The 17,294-nt window shown below is 48.5% G+C and overlaps 3 protein-coding genes across 3 annotated transcripts in view; 1 reads left to right on the forward strand and 2 right to left on the reverse strand.

The window, feature by feature from the left end:
• Positions 1-3,124, reverse strand: Ccdc116 (coiled-coil domain containing 116). The gene is made up of 4 exons (XM_028779659.1): positions 3,016-3,124; positions 2,763-2,902; positions 1,273-1,821; positions 1-1,168 (listed from the first exon to the last, which is right to left on the reverse strand). Exons 2-4 carry the CDS (start codon positions 2,832-2,834, stop codon positions 164-166), a joined length of 1,626 nt encoding a protein of 541 aa, XP_028635492.1. The 5' UTR covers positions 2,835-2,902; positions 3,016-3,124; the 3' UTR covers positions 1-163.
• A 2,552-nt stretch (positions 3,125-5,676) lies between these two features.
• Ydjc (YdjC chitooligosaccharide deacetylase homolog) lies at positions 5,677-7,585 on the forward strand. The gene is made up of 5 exons (XM_028779660.1): positions 5,677-5,885; positions 5,972-6,131; positions 6,337-6,436; positions 6,542-6,719; positions 6,906-7,585. Exons 1-5 carry the CDS (start codon positions 5,722-5,724, stop codon positions 7,234-7,236), a joined length of 933 nt encoding a protein of 310 aa, XP_028635493.1. The 5' UTR covers positions 5,677-5,721; the 3' UTR covers positions 7,237-7,585.
• A 2,573-nt stretch (positions 7,586-10,158) lies between these two features.
• The window catches only part of Ube2l3 (ubiquitin conjugating enzyme E2 L3), a 44,764-nt gene continuing 37,628 nt past the window's right edge, over positions 10,159-17,294 (reverse strand). Inside the window, exons 3-4 of the mRNA XM_028779663.1 lie at positions 16,986-17,172; positions 10,159-12,392 (exon numbers count right to left, since the gene is read on the reverse strand). Of these exons, the coding sequence (XP_028635496.1) occupies positions 12,238-12,392; positions 16,986-17,172 (342 nt within the window). The 3' untranslated portion in view covers positions 10,159-12,237. The remainder of the gene's footprint in view (positions 12,393-16,985; positions 17,173-17,294) is intronic.

Genomic DNA, 17,294 nt, shown 5'->3' on the forward strand with positions numbered 1-17,294 from the left:
TCAGGGTAAAAAATAGCCTTTATTAATCTTTGACAACATCTGGAAACTGGAAATAGATGGACTAGGATGCCTGATCCCCAAGCAGCTTATATCTACCTCAGAAGTATTCTGCAATGCAGGGCAGGAGATCTTATCCTTGGGCACCTGCCAGTAACAGTGGCTACTAGAAGTGATGGATAAAGGAGCCCCTTCCCTTCAAATGTTCCTCTAAGACCTCCAGCCCTGCCCTTGAGGATACCTCTGGACACAGTGAAGGAGGGGAAAGTGGAAAAGCTTTTTCCCAAAGAAAGGAACGGGGGAGCATAGGGAAAGGGAAATGGGAATGAAGACAGCAGGGGGAGGCAAGACGGTGATGGAGGGGGCCCCTGGGACGTCTCTGGCAGGAGGCCACCTCCACTCTGATCCCAGGGGCAGGCAGGGTGAGGTGCAGGCCATGACAGGGCTGAGATATATGGTTGTAGTTTGAGGCCATAGTTTGTTTCTGCAATTTAGGGTCAGAGTTAGGGGGCTCCTGCATGGAGTGGAGTGAGGGGATAGGGACATGAGAGACTTCTGTAGGTGTCACCTTGAGCCTGAATCTGGTAGCCATCTGGATTGCGTTAGATGGGGAGCCCCTTCTGCCCTTGCTTTTTTTGCGAGATGTCTTAGGGCTGGACGCTGTGGTGGGAGAATCACAAGGCTCTCCCCTAGCCTCCCTGTCGGTGGGTATGGAAGCCTTAGAGCTGGGCTGCAGAAGATCCGAGTTCCCGGGCAGCACTGGAGTGGCCTCTGAGGTAACAGGGAAGAGGGGGAAGCCGTTGTGGCGGCAGGCATGGCTAAGCTTGTCTACAGCCTGGCTGACCACACGCTGCAGGGCAGGGAAGAGGCGGTGCTCAGCCAGGAAGTCCAGGGTACGGTGGGGCTCCCTGAGTGGACAATAGGTAGGCAAGTTGAAGGGTGTTGGTTGGTTCAGCAGTGACTTCATCTCCTTGTTTAACTCTTGTTTGAGGAAAATGATCTCCTGTTCTCCAAGCCCCAGTTCTGAAGTTTCAGGGGTGACTGAACCAGAACCCAGTAGCCCAGAGAACCAAGACAGGGGCTGCTCCCGGGTCCACTGACTGCTGGTCTGGCTGCCCAGTGAGTCCCACAGCAAGGAATCCCTCTGTGAGCAGGGTTGATTTAAGACTTTCTGCAAAGAGAAAGAAAGGCTGAGAGGTGTCCATCCAGGCCTAGCCCTGGCCCCTAAGCTCAAGCCCACCCTCTGCCAGCCTTAGCCATGGCACCAGATCTCACCCCTCTGTTTTCCAGTCGTAGTAGCCTCTTGAGGTTTTTCTCAAGCAAGAGTTTGTCCCTCATAGGTGGCAGTGAGCCGATGCCTCTGGCACCCAGGTCACTGTCTTGGCTGTGGGACCCTAGCCATCCAGCTGTGATGCTGCTATGGGAGTCAGACATGGAGCTGGAACAAGATGGGTAATTGTTTGGGTGTCCAGCACACAGGGTGGGCCGAGCACGGTGCCGATGCACAGTGTTGATGCTCGGTCTGGCTCGAGACCGACGCCTACTACTTGGCACCTCCACTGGGTCTTGTATATCCACCAGCGGCACTCCAGCCTCTGTCTTCATGGCAGCCACACGTTCTGTTGCCTGCTCCACAACTGTCTGCAAGCTGTCCAGTACTCGACCCTCTGTGAGGAAATCCAGGAAGCCAGCAAATGCCCGAGGGCGCCTAAGGTTTTGCTGGCGGCCCTGGCGCTCTGAGTACGGGTTCATTGATGGTAGGTGTGGTACACGCCCGAGCTTGCAGGTTGGCCTCATTTCTGGCAACAGATGCTTCTTGGGCAGCTGCATTTGAACAGAGAGGTTTATCACAACAGGCAGGATGCCCTGCAATGGGTGAGGAGCTATCTCTGCAGTCCTCCCAGGTGCCATCAGGAGCTGGTTGGTACTGAACAATGGAAAATCTTTTGTTTTCAGGCTTGATGCTGGGGATTAAACCTATGGTCTTGAACATGATATGCAAATGTTCAACCACTGAATTGCATTTTTAAAATTTTAACACTTATTTATGGGTACATGTGCATGTATGTGCACTGCAGGGCAGGTGTGGAAGTCAGAGGACAATTTGGTGTAACTGGTTCTCTTCTTTTGTAATGTGGATCTTGGAGATGGACTGATCATCCCCAAGTCAGATCGTCAGTCTTGACTCAAAGTGCCTTCACCCACTGAGCTATTACACCAGTTCTGAATTACATTTTAGAATCAGGTAATCCTGGGTTTGAATACCACCCAGCTCTGCTACCTCCGGGATGTGTGACTATGCTCACAACAGCCCTTCTTGAGTGCTTCTCTGCAAAGTACGGGCCTATTAGGGTTGTCCTGAAGGTACCCAATGCCTATATTTCATATATGCCAGCCCTAGCTGGGAGCCTGAAAGTGGAATTCTGTGTTCATGGTTGAAAGGGCAATTATGAGAGCCTCGCGCCCTCTCTGGAGAGCCCTCCTACTCTGTCTCTAGCACAGGCTTACACTGTCATCACTGCTGCACACAGCTGAGGACTTGAGCCTGTGTCTCCAGCTTGAGTCCTGCAGGCTCCTTCTCAGGGCTCCTGGTCCACCCAAGTACTTAATCTGGGGTCAAGGGGAATGGGAAGTGAGTGATCGGGGCTCAGCAAGCAGGCATAAGGGAAGGAGAAGCTACAATACAGATTTCACCAGGTGACCCAGTGAGCTCAGCTGGACATGAGAAAGCAGTGGCAAGTGCTGGGTCAGCTGGATATACTTACCCTAGACACATAGGTGCTATGAGCAGCCTCGTCGTCAGCCAGGTATCCTGAATGGTGGCGGCACCTTGCCATGATGTGGATAATTAAATTTGTTTTCTGCTTCCTTTTTCAGGTCCCACAGCACAGATGCAGACTCCTCTGTATGGGGCGGGGAGAGGAAGTAAAGGTAGGTCCAGGCCTCCAGGGGCCCCTCATGGCCTGTACTTATGTCCTTCAGACATCCCAACTTTCCCTGCTTGGACCGGTCACTCATCTGTGAACATTCCCAAGTCGTTGCCTTTTCTTTGCAACTGTGTCTGGGTCGAAGTGTGTGTCCAGACTTCCTTCTTTCAGACCAGAGGCACCCTGTAGCCCCTACCTGCTTACCAGAGTCTCTGATGTGCTTCTAGGGGTTCGCTCATTCAGCACCCTTTAAAGCTCTACCGCACAGAGCACTGGAATCCTACCCCCGCAGCATCCCAGGATGCTCATTTACATACCTAACCCTGATTGGCTAGAATCTGGCCTCTCATTCACAATCCTCCCCGACACAATGGTTGGGGGAGGGGCCAAATCGGCCCCTCCCCCACTTGCTGGCTTTTCTGTCAAGCCCGCCAAGTAAGTAGTGTTTGGGGGCGGTTATAGATTTGGCCAAGAGGTCTGAGTCTGGGGCTTGTTTCTCTAATCCTCAGGACGAAAGCGATAGCCTCAACTTGTGATTCAAACATCTTCCTCAGCTCATTCCTGGACCTCTTACTCCGTTGGCTTCCTCTTAGAGTCCCTTTTCCTCATCGATGGAGTGTGGATTAGGCCACATCTTCCTTTTCAAGTGAAGAGATCTGGTTTTCTGCACAGTCTAGCTCTTGTCCCTGCTTTTTCTTGCTGATATGACTTAGCCCTTCAACAGCAGCTCCTCATAATGGAGCTGAGCACCCTTCCACAAGTGAGTATTACAACACACTTCGCACCTTAGTGAAGCTCCATATAAACTCACCTCTCCCATTTTCCTTCCCCCTTCATCCTAGAAAGCCTGCCATTGCCAACATATCCACAGCAAGTCCATCCTCCACTGCCACGTTGTTTCTTTCTTGTCTAACAGCTGCACTTCTGTAGGGCAGGAATCAAAGCAGCGAACCCTAATCCTAATAACTCCATTCCTGATACAGTAGGTACTTAATTGTTTTCTCTTCCCAATCTGTGGTTCTTAGGGACCCATGGCCTCAAGGCCTCTGGCCTTTCCAAGAGCAGTTTCTCAGAGGGGCCCAGTGGCTGAATGACACCCGATGGCTCAGCGATCACTATGATCAGACACAGCAGTGTTTATGCCAAGAATTTGGCTGAAGGGTTCTCCGAGGCCTCCAACCCTTACAAAGCATCACCAGGTACTGTTACAATCAAACTCTCTCCCTTCTGCTTGTGATGCAGGGATCAGATAGGAATGATGAAATCAGAGCAAGTCAGGCTACAACCTGTAGAGAAGAGTTTCTGCTCCATCTCTCTCATGAACCTTCAGGTTTCTTGGCTATAAAACAGTATTAAATTACCAATATCACGGGTCTGAACCAAGAAACAGACATCCTATAATGAAAACCCAAGACAAGCTGGGGATGCTTCTCAGTTGGGAGAATGCTTGCCTAACATGCATGAAATCTTTGGTTTAATTCCCTGTGCCACATAAACCAGGTGTGTTAGCACATACCTGTAGTTCCAGCACTGGGCAGGTGGAAGCTCTAGGATCAGAAGTTCTAAGCTAGCCTCAGCTGAATGAATAGTGAGGTCAGCCTGGTATAGTTAAGATTGTTTCATAGCCAGGCAGTGGTGGCGCACGCCTTTAATCCCAGCACTTGGGAGGCAGAGGCAGACGGATTTCTGAGTTCGAGGCCAGCCTGGTCTACAGAGTGAGTTCCAGGACAGCCAAGACTACACAGAGAATCCCCATCTCACCCCCCCCCCCAAAAAAAAGACTGTTTCAAAACAGTATCAAGACAGCCATATTACATGACTGTCACCATAATGATTATAGGTAAGAGGACAAAGTCCAAGAGTGAGGTGATGGATGTAAATGTTTCCTGAAGCTCAAGGTGAAAATGAACTAGTGCTTTTTCAAGTAACTCTGCTGGTTTTCTTGTTGTTTAGAGCTTTTGCTAAGAAAAAGCCTCCCCTTAGGAGAATCAGTGAGGAACAGACTGTTTGAAACAAAGAAGAGAAACATTACAAGAATGAAATAACTTGGCATCATCTTTGAGTGATGGAGAAGGGTAGGTGGCTGTTTTTTTCTTAGAAAAAAACAATGAAAGGACAATACACTGCACAGAAATTTAGCAATAGTAAACACTGGGGAAATTTCTTGAGTATTTTTCTCCTTTTTGCCATTAAAAATTACAGTTCAAAAATTTAAAATATATATATTTGGTTTTTTGAGACAGGGTTTCTCTGTGTAACCCTGGCTGTCCTGGAACTCACTCTGTAGACCAGGCTGGCCTCGAACTCAGAAATCCGCCTGCCTCTGCCTCCCAAGTGCTGGGATTAAAGGCGTGCGCCACCACCGCCCGGCAAAAAAATATTTTCGAACTAGAGAGATAGCTCATTGGTTAAGAAAGCTTACTGTTCTTGCAAAGGACTGAAGTTCGGTTACCAGTATGTGTTCACATTGTGAATCACAACCATCCTGTGCCCTTTTCTGGTCTCCGCAGGCAGTTGTGTGCACGTATGCGCGCACACACACACACACACACACACACAGTATATGTATATATGTGTATGGTATAGATATATGATGTATACACACATACACACACACACACAATAAAATTTGCAGAGCGTTTGCAGGACACTCAGAGACCTCTAGGTGGCGAGAACAATGGAGGAGTGCAGCCGCATTTAGGCGTGTGCGTCGGGGTGGGGCCTCGGCAGCGTTGGAGGGCGGGGTCTGGGTGCTCCAACTCATTCCCCCTGGTCTCCAGCCAGGGTTTGGGCAGCCATGGCCTTTCCCCGCGTGCGGCTGGTTGTCACCGCTGATGACTTTGGTTATTGCCCGCGGCGCGATGAGGGCATCGTGGAGGCCTTCCTGGCAGGAACTGTGACCAGCGTGTCACTGCTGGTCAACGGCACAGCCGCAGAGAGCGCGGCCGAGCTGGCCCGCAGGTGAGGGCGGTCCCCTACAGGACCCGGCGGGTTTAGGGGCTTCCGCTCGGTGGCAGCCGGTGTTCGCTCTCGCGCTCCGCCCGTAGGCACAGCATTCCCACGGGTCTCCACGCCAACCTGTCCGAGGGCCGTCCGGTGGGCCCGGCCCGCCACAACGCCTCGTCGCTCCTCAGCCCAGAAGGCTTCTTTCTCGGCAAGATGGGATTTCGGGAGGCCTTAGCGGCTGGAGACGTTGTTTTGCCCCAGGTGCGGAGGCGTGACTGCAGGGGGATACTCGTCTTGATCTTCAAATCTCAGCCTAGAGGGTATCATGGAAGTCGTTGGGTCAAAAGCGGGAGCTGGGTATACTCTCTAGTTCAAAGGCTGGAACAGTCGCATGGTGGCACCAGACGGAGCTCCTAGTCTTGCGGCTGCTTCCCGAAGCTCAGGGTGTCTGTACCCCTCCCTTCAGGTGCGGGAGGAACTAGAAGCTCAACTCAGCCGCTTCCGGGAGTTGTTGGGCAGGTCTCCCACTCACGTGGACGGTCACCAGCACGTGCATGTGCTCCCAGGTACGTGGCTTGATGCGCCCAGGTCGAGGGTGGGGCCGGGGGCTTCTTTCCAGGGTTGGTGGGAGGTAGATGGAGACTCCCCTCCGCGCCCACCTCTCCGAGCAGGCGTGTGTCAGGTGTTCGCAGAGGCGCTGCAGGCGTACGGGGTCCGCTTCACACGGCTGCCGGCAGAACGTGGCGTGGGCAGCTGCGCGTGGCTTGAAGCGCCAGCGCGCGCCTTCGCCTGCACTGTGGAGCGCGATGCCCGGGCCGCCATCGGCCCCTTCTCTCGCCACGGCCTGCGGTGAGCACCAGCCTCCCCAACTCCATCCAACCCTGCCGCGTCCCCATAGGTCCCAGTTTTGGTTGGTTTTTCTCAAATCTCCCCTCTCCCACCTCCCCAAAGTTAGGAGTTGACCTGCTGTCCTGCTGCACCACCCTCTACTTAGCCCGACCTCAGGCAACACCTCTGATATCCTGGCACCCACAGGTGGACCGATGCCTTTGTGGGCCTGAGCACTTGTGGCCGGCATATGTCTGCTCACCGAGTCTTGGGGTCACTGGCGCGGGCCCTGGAAGATATCCCTGCTGGCCACGCCCTGACTGCCGAGCTGATGGCACATCCGGGATACCCCAGTGTGCCTCCAGCAGGGGGCTGCGGTGAGGGCCCAGATGCATTCTCTTGTTCTTGGGAGAGGCTGCATGAGCTGCACGTTCTCACAGCACCCACTTTGCGGGCTTGGCTGGCCCAAAATGGTGTGCAGCTCTGTGCCATAGATGACCTGGATTCCAAAAGGCCGGGGGAAGGGGTCCCCTTGTGAGACAACTCTGGAACCTTTCGTGGAGCCTTCCCCATTCTGACACCGAAGGCCAGCTACAAACTGCCTATCACTATGGAGGAAGGCCAGGACTAAAGCTCCAGTTCAGCCAGACCTTAGAGCAGGGTCTGACTTCCTAAAGTGAAAAGCCACTAATCCCGTTCCCAGGTCCTCTAGGCTGAGTAGAAGGCTGACCTTGGGCAGCGCTGCCTGACTGCAGGCAGGCCCAGTCTGTGACATCCAGACATAAGGCCAGCTGAGCATTTATTTGGTGCCAGTTCATGTTGCAATTATAACTTGTTTAAGAACATTGGAAAGAAGCTGGTGTGTTAATAAAATAATGTCTTTCAGATTTGGCTGGTTTATAAAGTGTCCAGGTATCCTGCAGAGAAATAAGAGTGGACACAGTGAATTCCTTGGAGGCTCAGACCAAGATATGCAAAAACATCTTCACATCCAATTCTGTGCATGCTTACATGTTTTAAATTCTTTAGTTAAAAAAATTACATGCACTTGAATTGGGGGAGTAACATGCATGCCATGATACATGTGTTGTTTTTGAGATGGTGTCTTACCACATTGATCAGACTGGCCTGCAAGTCCTAGGCTCAAGGGATCCTCCACCACCACTGACTAGTTGAGACTGTAAGCATGAACCACTGTGCCCTAGCCATGCCTACATTCTTTTCTTTCTTTCTTTCATTCTTTCTTTCTTTTTTTTTGGTTTGGTTTTTCGAGACAGGGTTTCTCTGTGTAGCCCTGGCTGTCCTGGAACTCACTCTGTAGACCAGGCTGGCCTCGAACTCTCAAACTCAGAAACATTCTTTTCTTTCTTAAGGGAAGGGAACAGAAGATTCATTAGGGTGTTCTGGGGAGGCACATGATAACCATAATTTTTATTTAAAAAGAGGTTATCTGGGGGAGAAGCAGCAAGATGGGCTCAGTTAATAAAGATACTTGAGTTTGATCCCTGGGACTCTGGTGGAAGGTAAGAACTAACATCTAAAAGTTGTCTTCACTCTGGCTGCCACAAGGCCACATATACATTATGCACATACTATAGAAGTAGTTTTAGTTGTCTTTCTTGGGGGAAAAAAAAAGAGGTAATCTGTTATATGTAAGCCTTTCAGGGGACAGATGAGGATCTGCTAGCTTAGAGGAGTGTTTATATTTTCCCAGGAAAGGTAGTCTTCTGCTGCAATGAGTGACTAGGATTCTAGCTACATCTGCTGATGTATGCTCTGTGGGCAGTAGGGAGTAGAGGGAAGAACACAGCCTCACACCATTTCGGAGGATGGAAAGGCAGATGGAATACCACATGATCCTCTTTTTGGTAGTGGGGACTGAGCCTACCGTCTCACACATGCATGCTAGGCAAGACATCTGGGCTGTCTTTGATATTCATTATATTGCTAGCGATGACACTGAACTTCTGGTTTTCCCACCTCCATTTCCCAGTGCTGGGATTGCAGGTGTGCACCATCACTCCCAGGTAACATGGTTTTAGGATTAAGCCCAAGGCTTCCTCTCAACTAAGCTACACCTCCAGCCCTTAAATGTCCTGGTCCCCCACTACAGACTTAGAAGTGGGAGCTGTAGAGCAGGGCTTTGAATTTGACGAGACCTAACATCTATCCTACAACTGGGGGACTAGGAAGAAAGGAAGCTCTCATTTGGCCTGATGAGACATTGTGGCTTTCTAAAGGGATGAATCTTGCTGCTCCTCTCTTGCCTTCATTCCCTTGACAGGCTTCTATTCACTTCCTCATCTGTTTCTAGTGACAGCTCCTTGGAGTGACTATAGTGGAATGCTCAGAAGGCTTTGCTGAGTTCTGCTCTGCTGGGATACTGCCCAGCTTACAAATGGAAAATCAGTGAGATCTAGGCCACTCTGGAAGGAAAGGAAGGTCCTCTGGAAGCTTCCTTCTCTGGACCTTGGGCATAGCACTGGGTATGTGGTCTGTACTATCTGGTTTCCCAGGATTGCTGTCTTGAGTCAAGAACTCAACTGTACAGTCAACCAGGAAATGCCATTTACCAGACAGCCTGGACTGGGCACCATGCTGCAGTCAGTCTATTCCTCAGCTTTACTCTCTGGGGGTAGTGCTGTTTGCTCACACTGGACATGGGCAGGGCAGGAAAAGCCAAACTTACTTCACCCTTGACTACACTGCACAGCATGTGTGGGGACACATCTCATAGGGCTAGAGAAAATGTCATACCAAATAAAAGGTGAGTGCCTTACAAGCTGCTTATTCAGTAGTGAGGAAGCCGTGGGCCTTTGGCTACAGGAGCCTTGGGGAGTAAAAGGTAAGGATAGAGGTGGGACTTAGGAACTAATACTCACTTGAAATATGATAGGGAGGGATAGTGAAGTGGGCTAAGGAAGGACTATGATTGGGAGTTCAAAGCCAGCAGTGCCCCAGGAATGTCTGGAAGCAAAGGTAAAATGATGTGTCAGGAAGTATTCCTACAAAATCTACAAACACAACTGAGAAAGTACACCTGATTACATTTGGTGCCCACGTCACAGGCCTGGTTAGTGCTGTGCCCAACTGAGGTTACTGCTGTAGTGCCTTAGCAGTAGCTATCTGGGGACCCCAGTGAGTTGCCAGTTAGGGCTATGATTCAAGGAAAAGGCCTAAGATACATTAGTCTTGAGTTCTGAGACTTTGATCAAACCTCTTTTCTTGACTTGTTCTTCTCAACTTTGCTACAAGGATGGAAATGACATGTCAGTCTCCTGATATCTACAGGGTCTCTGAGATTTTCCCAGTGTTGACTCCCCAATCCACTTCTACCTAGCAGACAGAACCACCTGCATGCCTCTTTATAGAGGCAAGATTAGAAGCCCAGCCACTATTCTCCAGACTCCAAAGAGGCCCCAAGCAATGCCCATCCCCAAAGAAACCCATACACCCAATCTAGTGTCTGAGAACATTTTTATTAAGGACAGAATGGGGTCACAGCATCTTAGAAAGCCTATTCTCTGCCATTGTGGAAAGAGCAGGACGAGATCTGGGCACTAAAAGGAATCAGGAGGATGTGAATTCCTGAGCCAACTTGGGTCAGGCGTGGGTGGCTGGCTGCTCCACAGGTCTTCCTGCCAGCTTGCTCAAAGCCTGCTCAGGGCAGGGCTGGAAAGGACAGGGCATGCAAGCCCAGATGGACACCAGTGACTCCAAGCCAGGCCTCTGCTGCTGGGGCTGAGTCCCTGGGAAGGGCTGCTGGCCTAAGAGTACCCTCCCATGGTGAGCAGAGAGCAGTGATGGGTAACAGGCAGGCAGAGCTAAGCAATGAGACAGCTGGACTATCTCTAGATTCAGAAAAGCAACAACAAAATGGTGGTTGGTTTGAACAATTCTGACAGAGTTTGGCATTTTATTACAAATCTGAATGTGAGTGAAAGAAAACCCATTGTCACTTTTCTGCCAATGAAGAGACAAGACGTAGAAACACAGGCCCAGGGCTCTGACCATCCTGGGCATAAGGAAGTCTCCAGAAACCTGCCCCATGCATACCTAGAACTAAAGCATAGTTCATGTATGTACCACAGGAGCCAAACACTTGGAAAACTAAATAGTGTTACACTGCCTGAGAGGACATGTCTCACTTCTTTATAGGCAAAACCCAGAGCTGTCTTCCAAGTCTGTGAGCCTAGGTAGCCCCAAAGTTATAGAACTAAGGTTAAAGCAGAAAGCAAGGTTTTTTGAGGCAATCTTCTCCACAGGATCAAGACCCCTAGTAGCGGAAGTGAGTTGGTGAACACAGGCAGGCCATCAGCTTCCTCAGGGAGTCACTACTGCTTCAAGGACAGTCCCACTTCCCTTGAAAAGACATTAACATTCAAATCTTGACAGAGTTCATTTGATGATAAATTCTAAGCTCAAATTTTATTTCTACAAAAAAAAAAAAAGGCAATCAAAACAATATAAAAACACATTGAAAGGATATTATTGAGTGAGCTTCAAGTGGAGCTTTACTGGAAAGGCTTTGAGTCCAGAGGGAGGGGAAAAGCCATCCTGTTCCTGGGCTGCCCCAGCAGCTGCTCTGAGGCAGAGGCCACCATGGCTGACCCCGCCAAGGGTAAACCGTGAGCTAGGCAGTGGTGGCCTGGTGTGCCGAGGAGTGCGAGCTCCATGGCACACTCTCTCTGAGCTTGGTGGCAGAGAAGCTTGAAATTTCAGAAGAATGTTCTACCTGTTCTGTTCTGTATGTGATGACCAGGTCTTCTCGAATAGCTGAAGGAAGGCCTGCTGACTGTCAGCCTCTCTGGAGAGAGAGTCACCACACAAGTGCACTGTACTCTGTGCTGGCAGACCTTCCCTCCGAGGTCACCACAAACCTGGTATAACAGGGTTCCCTACAAAGACCCAGCACAGTCTGACCGCAGATATGGACCATGGGGTCTGTCTGTTGAGTCTATTACTGTGGAAACCCTTTGCTAAGATGTTATGTAAAGACGGCTTCCCTTTGCAAGGATGTTCCTTTGGGGCTGAGTATTGATTCTGTTTTATAATTTTTTAAAGACATCAATAAGCTGGTATGGGGGACTTGAGTTCTTAATTCCCACAGGCAGTGTGGCACAGAAGAAAGTTAACAGTGCTGCCGCCGCCTCTGTGGGAAGCTGGGGGCTTGGTGTGGAAGTGGGAATCAAAGGGCGGAGGGGGAGGAAACCACAACCTTTTTCTTTAAACCTTTTGGGCTAACTGCAACTTTGAGTAAATTTGGGCAAGAAAAGAAATGCCATTCTTTTGAAGTAGACTAAAGCAGTGATTTTTAAAACAAAGCAAGCAGAACTAGAACATCTGAATTTTTTAATCCTTCTTTACAGGTTACCTAGACCACTTTTGATTAAGAAAACTGTAGAAAGTTAGTTAACTGCCACAAGCAGACGCCAGTTGGTGGCACATGTCAATTTCCACAGAGTCCTGCTTTGCGGGGTGTCTGAATGCACTGCTCGGGGTCTCTGCTCAAACTTGCTGGAATCACTCATGGCAGATTTTAGTCCACAGGTCGCTTTTCCCCATATTTCTTTGTAAACTCTTCAGCATTCTTACAGAATTTTTTACGGTCCTTAGAGTATTCTTCAGCTAGGTCAGCCCGGAGTGGGTGCTCAGGCTGGGGGTCATTCACCAGTGCTATGAGGGACTGGATTACTGCAAAGAAAAAGAGAAGGCATTAGGGGTTAAAATGGACTCAAATAGCAAAACTGCAACCTCTATACTGACTCAAACCCAGCTTGCTCCCTTTTTCTGACTTGTAGTTATAAATTACAATTTCTTGAATTCCTGACCCTCCTTAGTTTTGGGGTTATAGCCCAATGCCACTATATCTGGTTTTATGGAGTCAGGGCATGCAAGGCTGGCTGTGTACCAAGTGAGCTATGTCTCATGCCTACAAATGTGCTTTAAAGACAAAGTGGCCTTCTGTTTATTCAAAATTCTGACCACCAGAACTTAACTCATCTCTTCTGTAATCAAGAGTGACAGATTACAGCAAACAAACAGCTAGCGGCTCACTGATCCCCAGCCTCAGAAAAGCCTTCGGGGCCTGAACTTTGGTGGGACGTACATTCTACCGGTAAACTGTCATATGTTGTTTTGGCTCACTGAGAAGCTGGCTCTGGAAGACGGGTTCCCTGTCCCTCTAATTTCAGAACCAAGCATCATTTCATCAGGTATCCTCCAAGGGCCCTTATCTGAGGACAAATAGTATGCCCCCAACTCAGTGACAGCAAGTAGGGAACAACAAAAAACCTTAAGAGTAAACAAACTATGCCTTGAAAACAGCTAGAAGGTGAGTCATTCCCAACGCTAAGTTACTACTGTTTATCTCACAATATCAAAATGCCTGCAGTGGGAAGGAGGTGGAAGTCGGAGGCTCAGTCATCCAGAGAAAGCATAACTTGGAACTTCAGTTGATACGTCAACTTCCCCTGTCAGTTTCTGTTGTGCTGAAGTTCTATGTGCAATTTGTTTTTATATGGAAATCTCCCCTGAAGAGACTCTGCTCTGCCCGAGCTTCTCTTGGGCAGACTCCCACTGGTCACCTTTAAAGAAGCCCTGCCCTGTGCAGGTGCCACACTAACCAGCCTCTCATCCTTGATTTTCTGAGAGGGTCTCACTATGTAGCATGGCTGGCCGGGAACTTATTAAGTAAGCTTGGCTACCCTTGATTATAAAGGTCCCCTTGCCTCTGCCCCCCAAGTTCTGGGACTAAAGGAGTATGCCGCCCAGCACTATTTATTCTTTTACTTTGGCTTGCTATATACTTAATAAATTCACTCGTCCAAAACTGAAAATAAGACTAGCACAGATCATCTTCTAGACAGTCCAGAACATCTGGACCTCCTGGCTCCAGTCGGTCCCTGTGCTCTGCAGATAGTAGGCTTATTCACCTTTATACTTGTTCTATACATAGGGCCACCTCTCCAGGCAGTTAGTGGTGGTAGGTTCCTACTCTGGTATGATGCACTCTACTCAGTTACAGCATTTCTAATCATGGGGGAAAAAAGCATCTTATGAAGCTGCACCTGTCTGTTAGCAATGAGCCCAGCTCAGAGGAACTATAGAAACAGGACTCATCACAGAAAGTGTGTAATGACTGAGAAGCTACACAGTATACAGATTCCCAAATTCATAAGCCTTAAGTAGATGTGCTACCATCACCGCTGCAATTACATCACTTAAAAACATAAGGGTCCATAGTTCCAGGTCGACTTGGGCCACAGATGCACAATCCATGAGCTGTATACAGAATCACATTACCATGTTGTTTTTATGAGAGTAATTATTTCATATAGCATCCTATTTTTCAAGTGTGTATATCTTCTACCATGAATCTATACTTCATTATTTTTTTATGGCTTAACAGTATGTCACTGTATGGAAATATCACTGATGTCTTTGCTCACACTGATAATAGGCCAGGGTCATCTGGGAAGAGGGACCTTCTGTGGAGAAAATGCCTCTACTAGACTGGCCTGTAGGCAAGTCTACAGAGCATTCCCTTGACTGATAGCTGATGTGCGAGGGCCCAGCTCATTGTAGGCAGTGCCACCCTGGGCAGACAGATGGTGCTGCTGGGGTATATAAGAAAGACAACAAACTGAGTAAGCCACAAGGAGCAAGCCAGTAAGCACCATCATTCCATTGTCTCTACTTCAGTTCTTTTTATTTTTTGAGATGGTTTCTTTGTGTAGTCCTGGCTGTCCTCGAACCCAGAGATCCACCTGCTTCTAACTCTAGTGTACGGGGATTAAAGGTGCACACCACCACACCTGACTTGCCCTTCAGGATGGACTGTAAGCTGTACACTGAAATAAAACTCTTACCTCCCCAAGTTGTTTTTGGTCATGTTTCTGTCACACAAACAGAAGGAAGACTAGGTACCACATTATGTATATCCATTAATCTGAGTTGCTTCTCCCTCAGGCCTAGCATGGACAGAACTGCAGTCAACAGTAATGCAAGGGTTTCAGGACAGAGGGATCCTTGGCAGATAGAAGCTCTTGCCTCCAAGCTTCACAACCTAAGCGTTCACATGAGAGAAGGAAAGAACTGACTCCCTCAAACTGTCCTCTGACCTTCAATGCACAAGCAGATGCTATGAAGAATAAGTGTCATGCTCACTTCACGGCTTTGGGAAATGCAGAACTGCAGGACATTAGAAGGGAAGGTGATACAGGATGGTGACCGCTGCACAGCAGTCAGGAAACAAGAACAGACAAACACCAACAGTGAACGCAAAAGTACCTACCATATGGCCACAATAGTACCACATAACCCTCACTTAAGTATATAGAGAGACGGGGGCTGGAGAGAAGGCTCTCCAGAGGACCTGAGTTCCTGAGCACTCATGTGGCATCTCACAAGCATTTGTAACTACACTCAGGAGATCTGATGCCATCTGAGCTCCTCAGCATTGCATGTACATGGTGCACAAATAGACATTCAGGCAAACATGTAGAGAGAATAAGAGAACTTGGTGCCAGTGGCCCCCTCCTCTGTCTATGTACCCACCTCTACCAATCTGAATATTCTGCCTAAGGATGTACTTGTTTGACCAACAGGATCTAGAAAGGACACAATAACAGTAGTAGCACTACATCAAGTTGTAGGTAGCCTGTTGCTTCTGCTTTCATCCTAGAGCTCCTCCATTGCTATGAGGCCCAATTCTCTTCACAGAAAATAAGCAGCACAAAGAGAGCCACGTGCCTAGCCAGCACCAACTGCCACCCATGTGATGATGACAAGTGGGATAACTTACCCCACAATAAGAGTACCTGACTGTCCCCAAGAATGACCACCCCTGTTTGAGACAGTCAATCTATAGAAACAGCAATAAACTGCTACTTTAAGCTAGTTTCATCTTTAATTAACTAATGAACTAACTAACGTTAATATATATTAGCATGTATGTCTATGCAAGCCTGGTTGGTACCCTGGGGGGCCAGAAGAGGACATTAGAACTCCTGGAACTAGAGTCACAGAATTCTACTGTATGGGTTCTCAGGAACAGCATCCAGTGAACCATCTCTGCAGTCATAAACCACAGCCACAGTTTAACAGAAATAGGAGAATATGCCATCAAGTGCTATTATTGACTAAGATATCATAATCAAAGCCATGCTACAAAGACAAGTAATTCGTTTTCTAGGAAGAAGCCCTAAGCTTTCCCAAATCACAAAAACAGTAATTCTAACACTATACCTGAAATGAAAAAAAAAAAACCCCAAAAAACAAAAAAAAACCCAAAAAAAAACAAAATGAAAACAAAATAAACAAAAAACCCAAACTTTTAAAGACAACATTTCTCTATGTAGTCCTGGATTCCTAGAACTCACTTTTTAGACTAGGCTGTCCTGGAACCCACAAAAATCTGCTTCCTTAGTGCTAGGATTAAAGGTGTGTGCCATCACCACACTGCATGAAATTCTTATAGCCAATAAGTATATTTTACAAAAGAATAGAAAACTACTCTAACCTATGTGGCTCTTTGGAGGGAGGAGAGCACCCCAACCTGAACAGCAGTGCCGGGCTGTATACACAGATATATGAAGATAAAGGAGGGCTAGGAGGAGGTGAAGCATGTGCACCCAGCTCCTGTGAGTCTCCACGTCATCTGTTCTCAGGAGACTCAATTGTGGCCAGTGACAGAGGGCCTGGTGTAGAGGCTCTTCTCCCCAGACAGGTTAACAACTCAGCAAGGCCTCTGGATTTGTGAGGGAACAATGACGACACAGAATCAAATACTTTTCTAAGAGAATGAACCACAGCCATACACAGCCACACCTACTTTTAACAAGTTACAGACGCTGTAGCTAGCTAAGTCACAGAAATGCTCCCCAAATCTGACTGTATATTTCGTCTTGAACCCAAACCTTCTAATGGAGCTACAGTTCTTGGCTTATACCTTCTGTTAGCTTGCCTTTCTGCTGGGCTGACTCCAGATGCTGACCACTATATGCATCCAGCACTGCCCTCACTCTCTCTATCAGGCACCATCACATCTTTTTGCATTCTCTTTATACCTCCAGGGGCCCAGGCCTCCGCACAGTCAACAGGCCAACCGAGCCGCGGCAGCCCTGCAGGACGGCAAGGCCTCCCTCAGCAGCACTTCTACACTACAGCACTCGAGCGGTAGTCTTCTCACCTCTGTCTGACAGAGAACCTGCGAGCTCCCGTCTCAAAGCAGTACTCCAGAGAAGAGCTCGCTCTAAGGCGGGGAGAAGAAAGGACATGCCTCACCTTGGTCAGTCTTGGTGGCTGGCTTCCAGTTTTCAGCACTAATTACTGGCAGACACACCTGCCCCTTCTCATCGATGTTAGGGTGGTAGATCTTTGTTTTAAATGTGATCTTGGGTGGTTTGAATGGATACTCTGCTGGAAAGTTGATTTCAATTCTGAAGGCTCCCTTATCATATGGAGGGTTGTCCTAAAAGAAAAGGAGGGGAACACAGTTCACATAACTATGGCTAAGCCAGGGCTGCTTTAATTGTTCATTAATTATTACCAATGATACACCAACTAAAGCCCTCTACCAAAAAGGTAATCCAA

The sequence above is a fragment of the Grammomys surdaster genome, unplaced genomic scaffold (genome assembly GCF_004785775.1).
Source record: "Grammomys surdaster isolate TR1022 unplaced genomic scaffold, NIH_TR_1.0 358, whole genome shotgun sequence".
NCBI lineage: Eukaryota > Metazoa > Chordata > Mammalia > Rodentia > Muridae > Grammomys > Grammomys surdaster.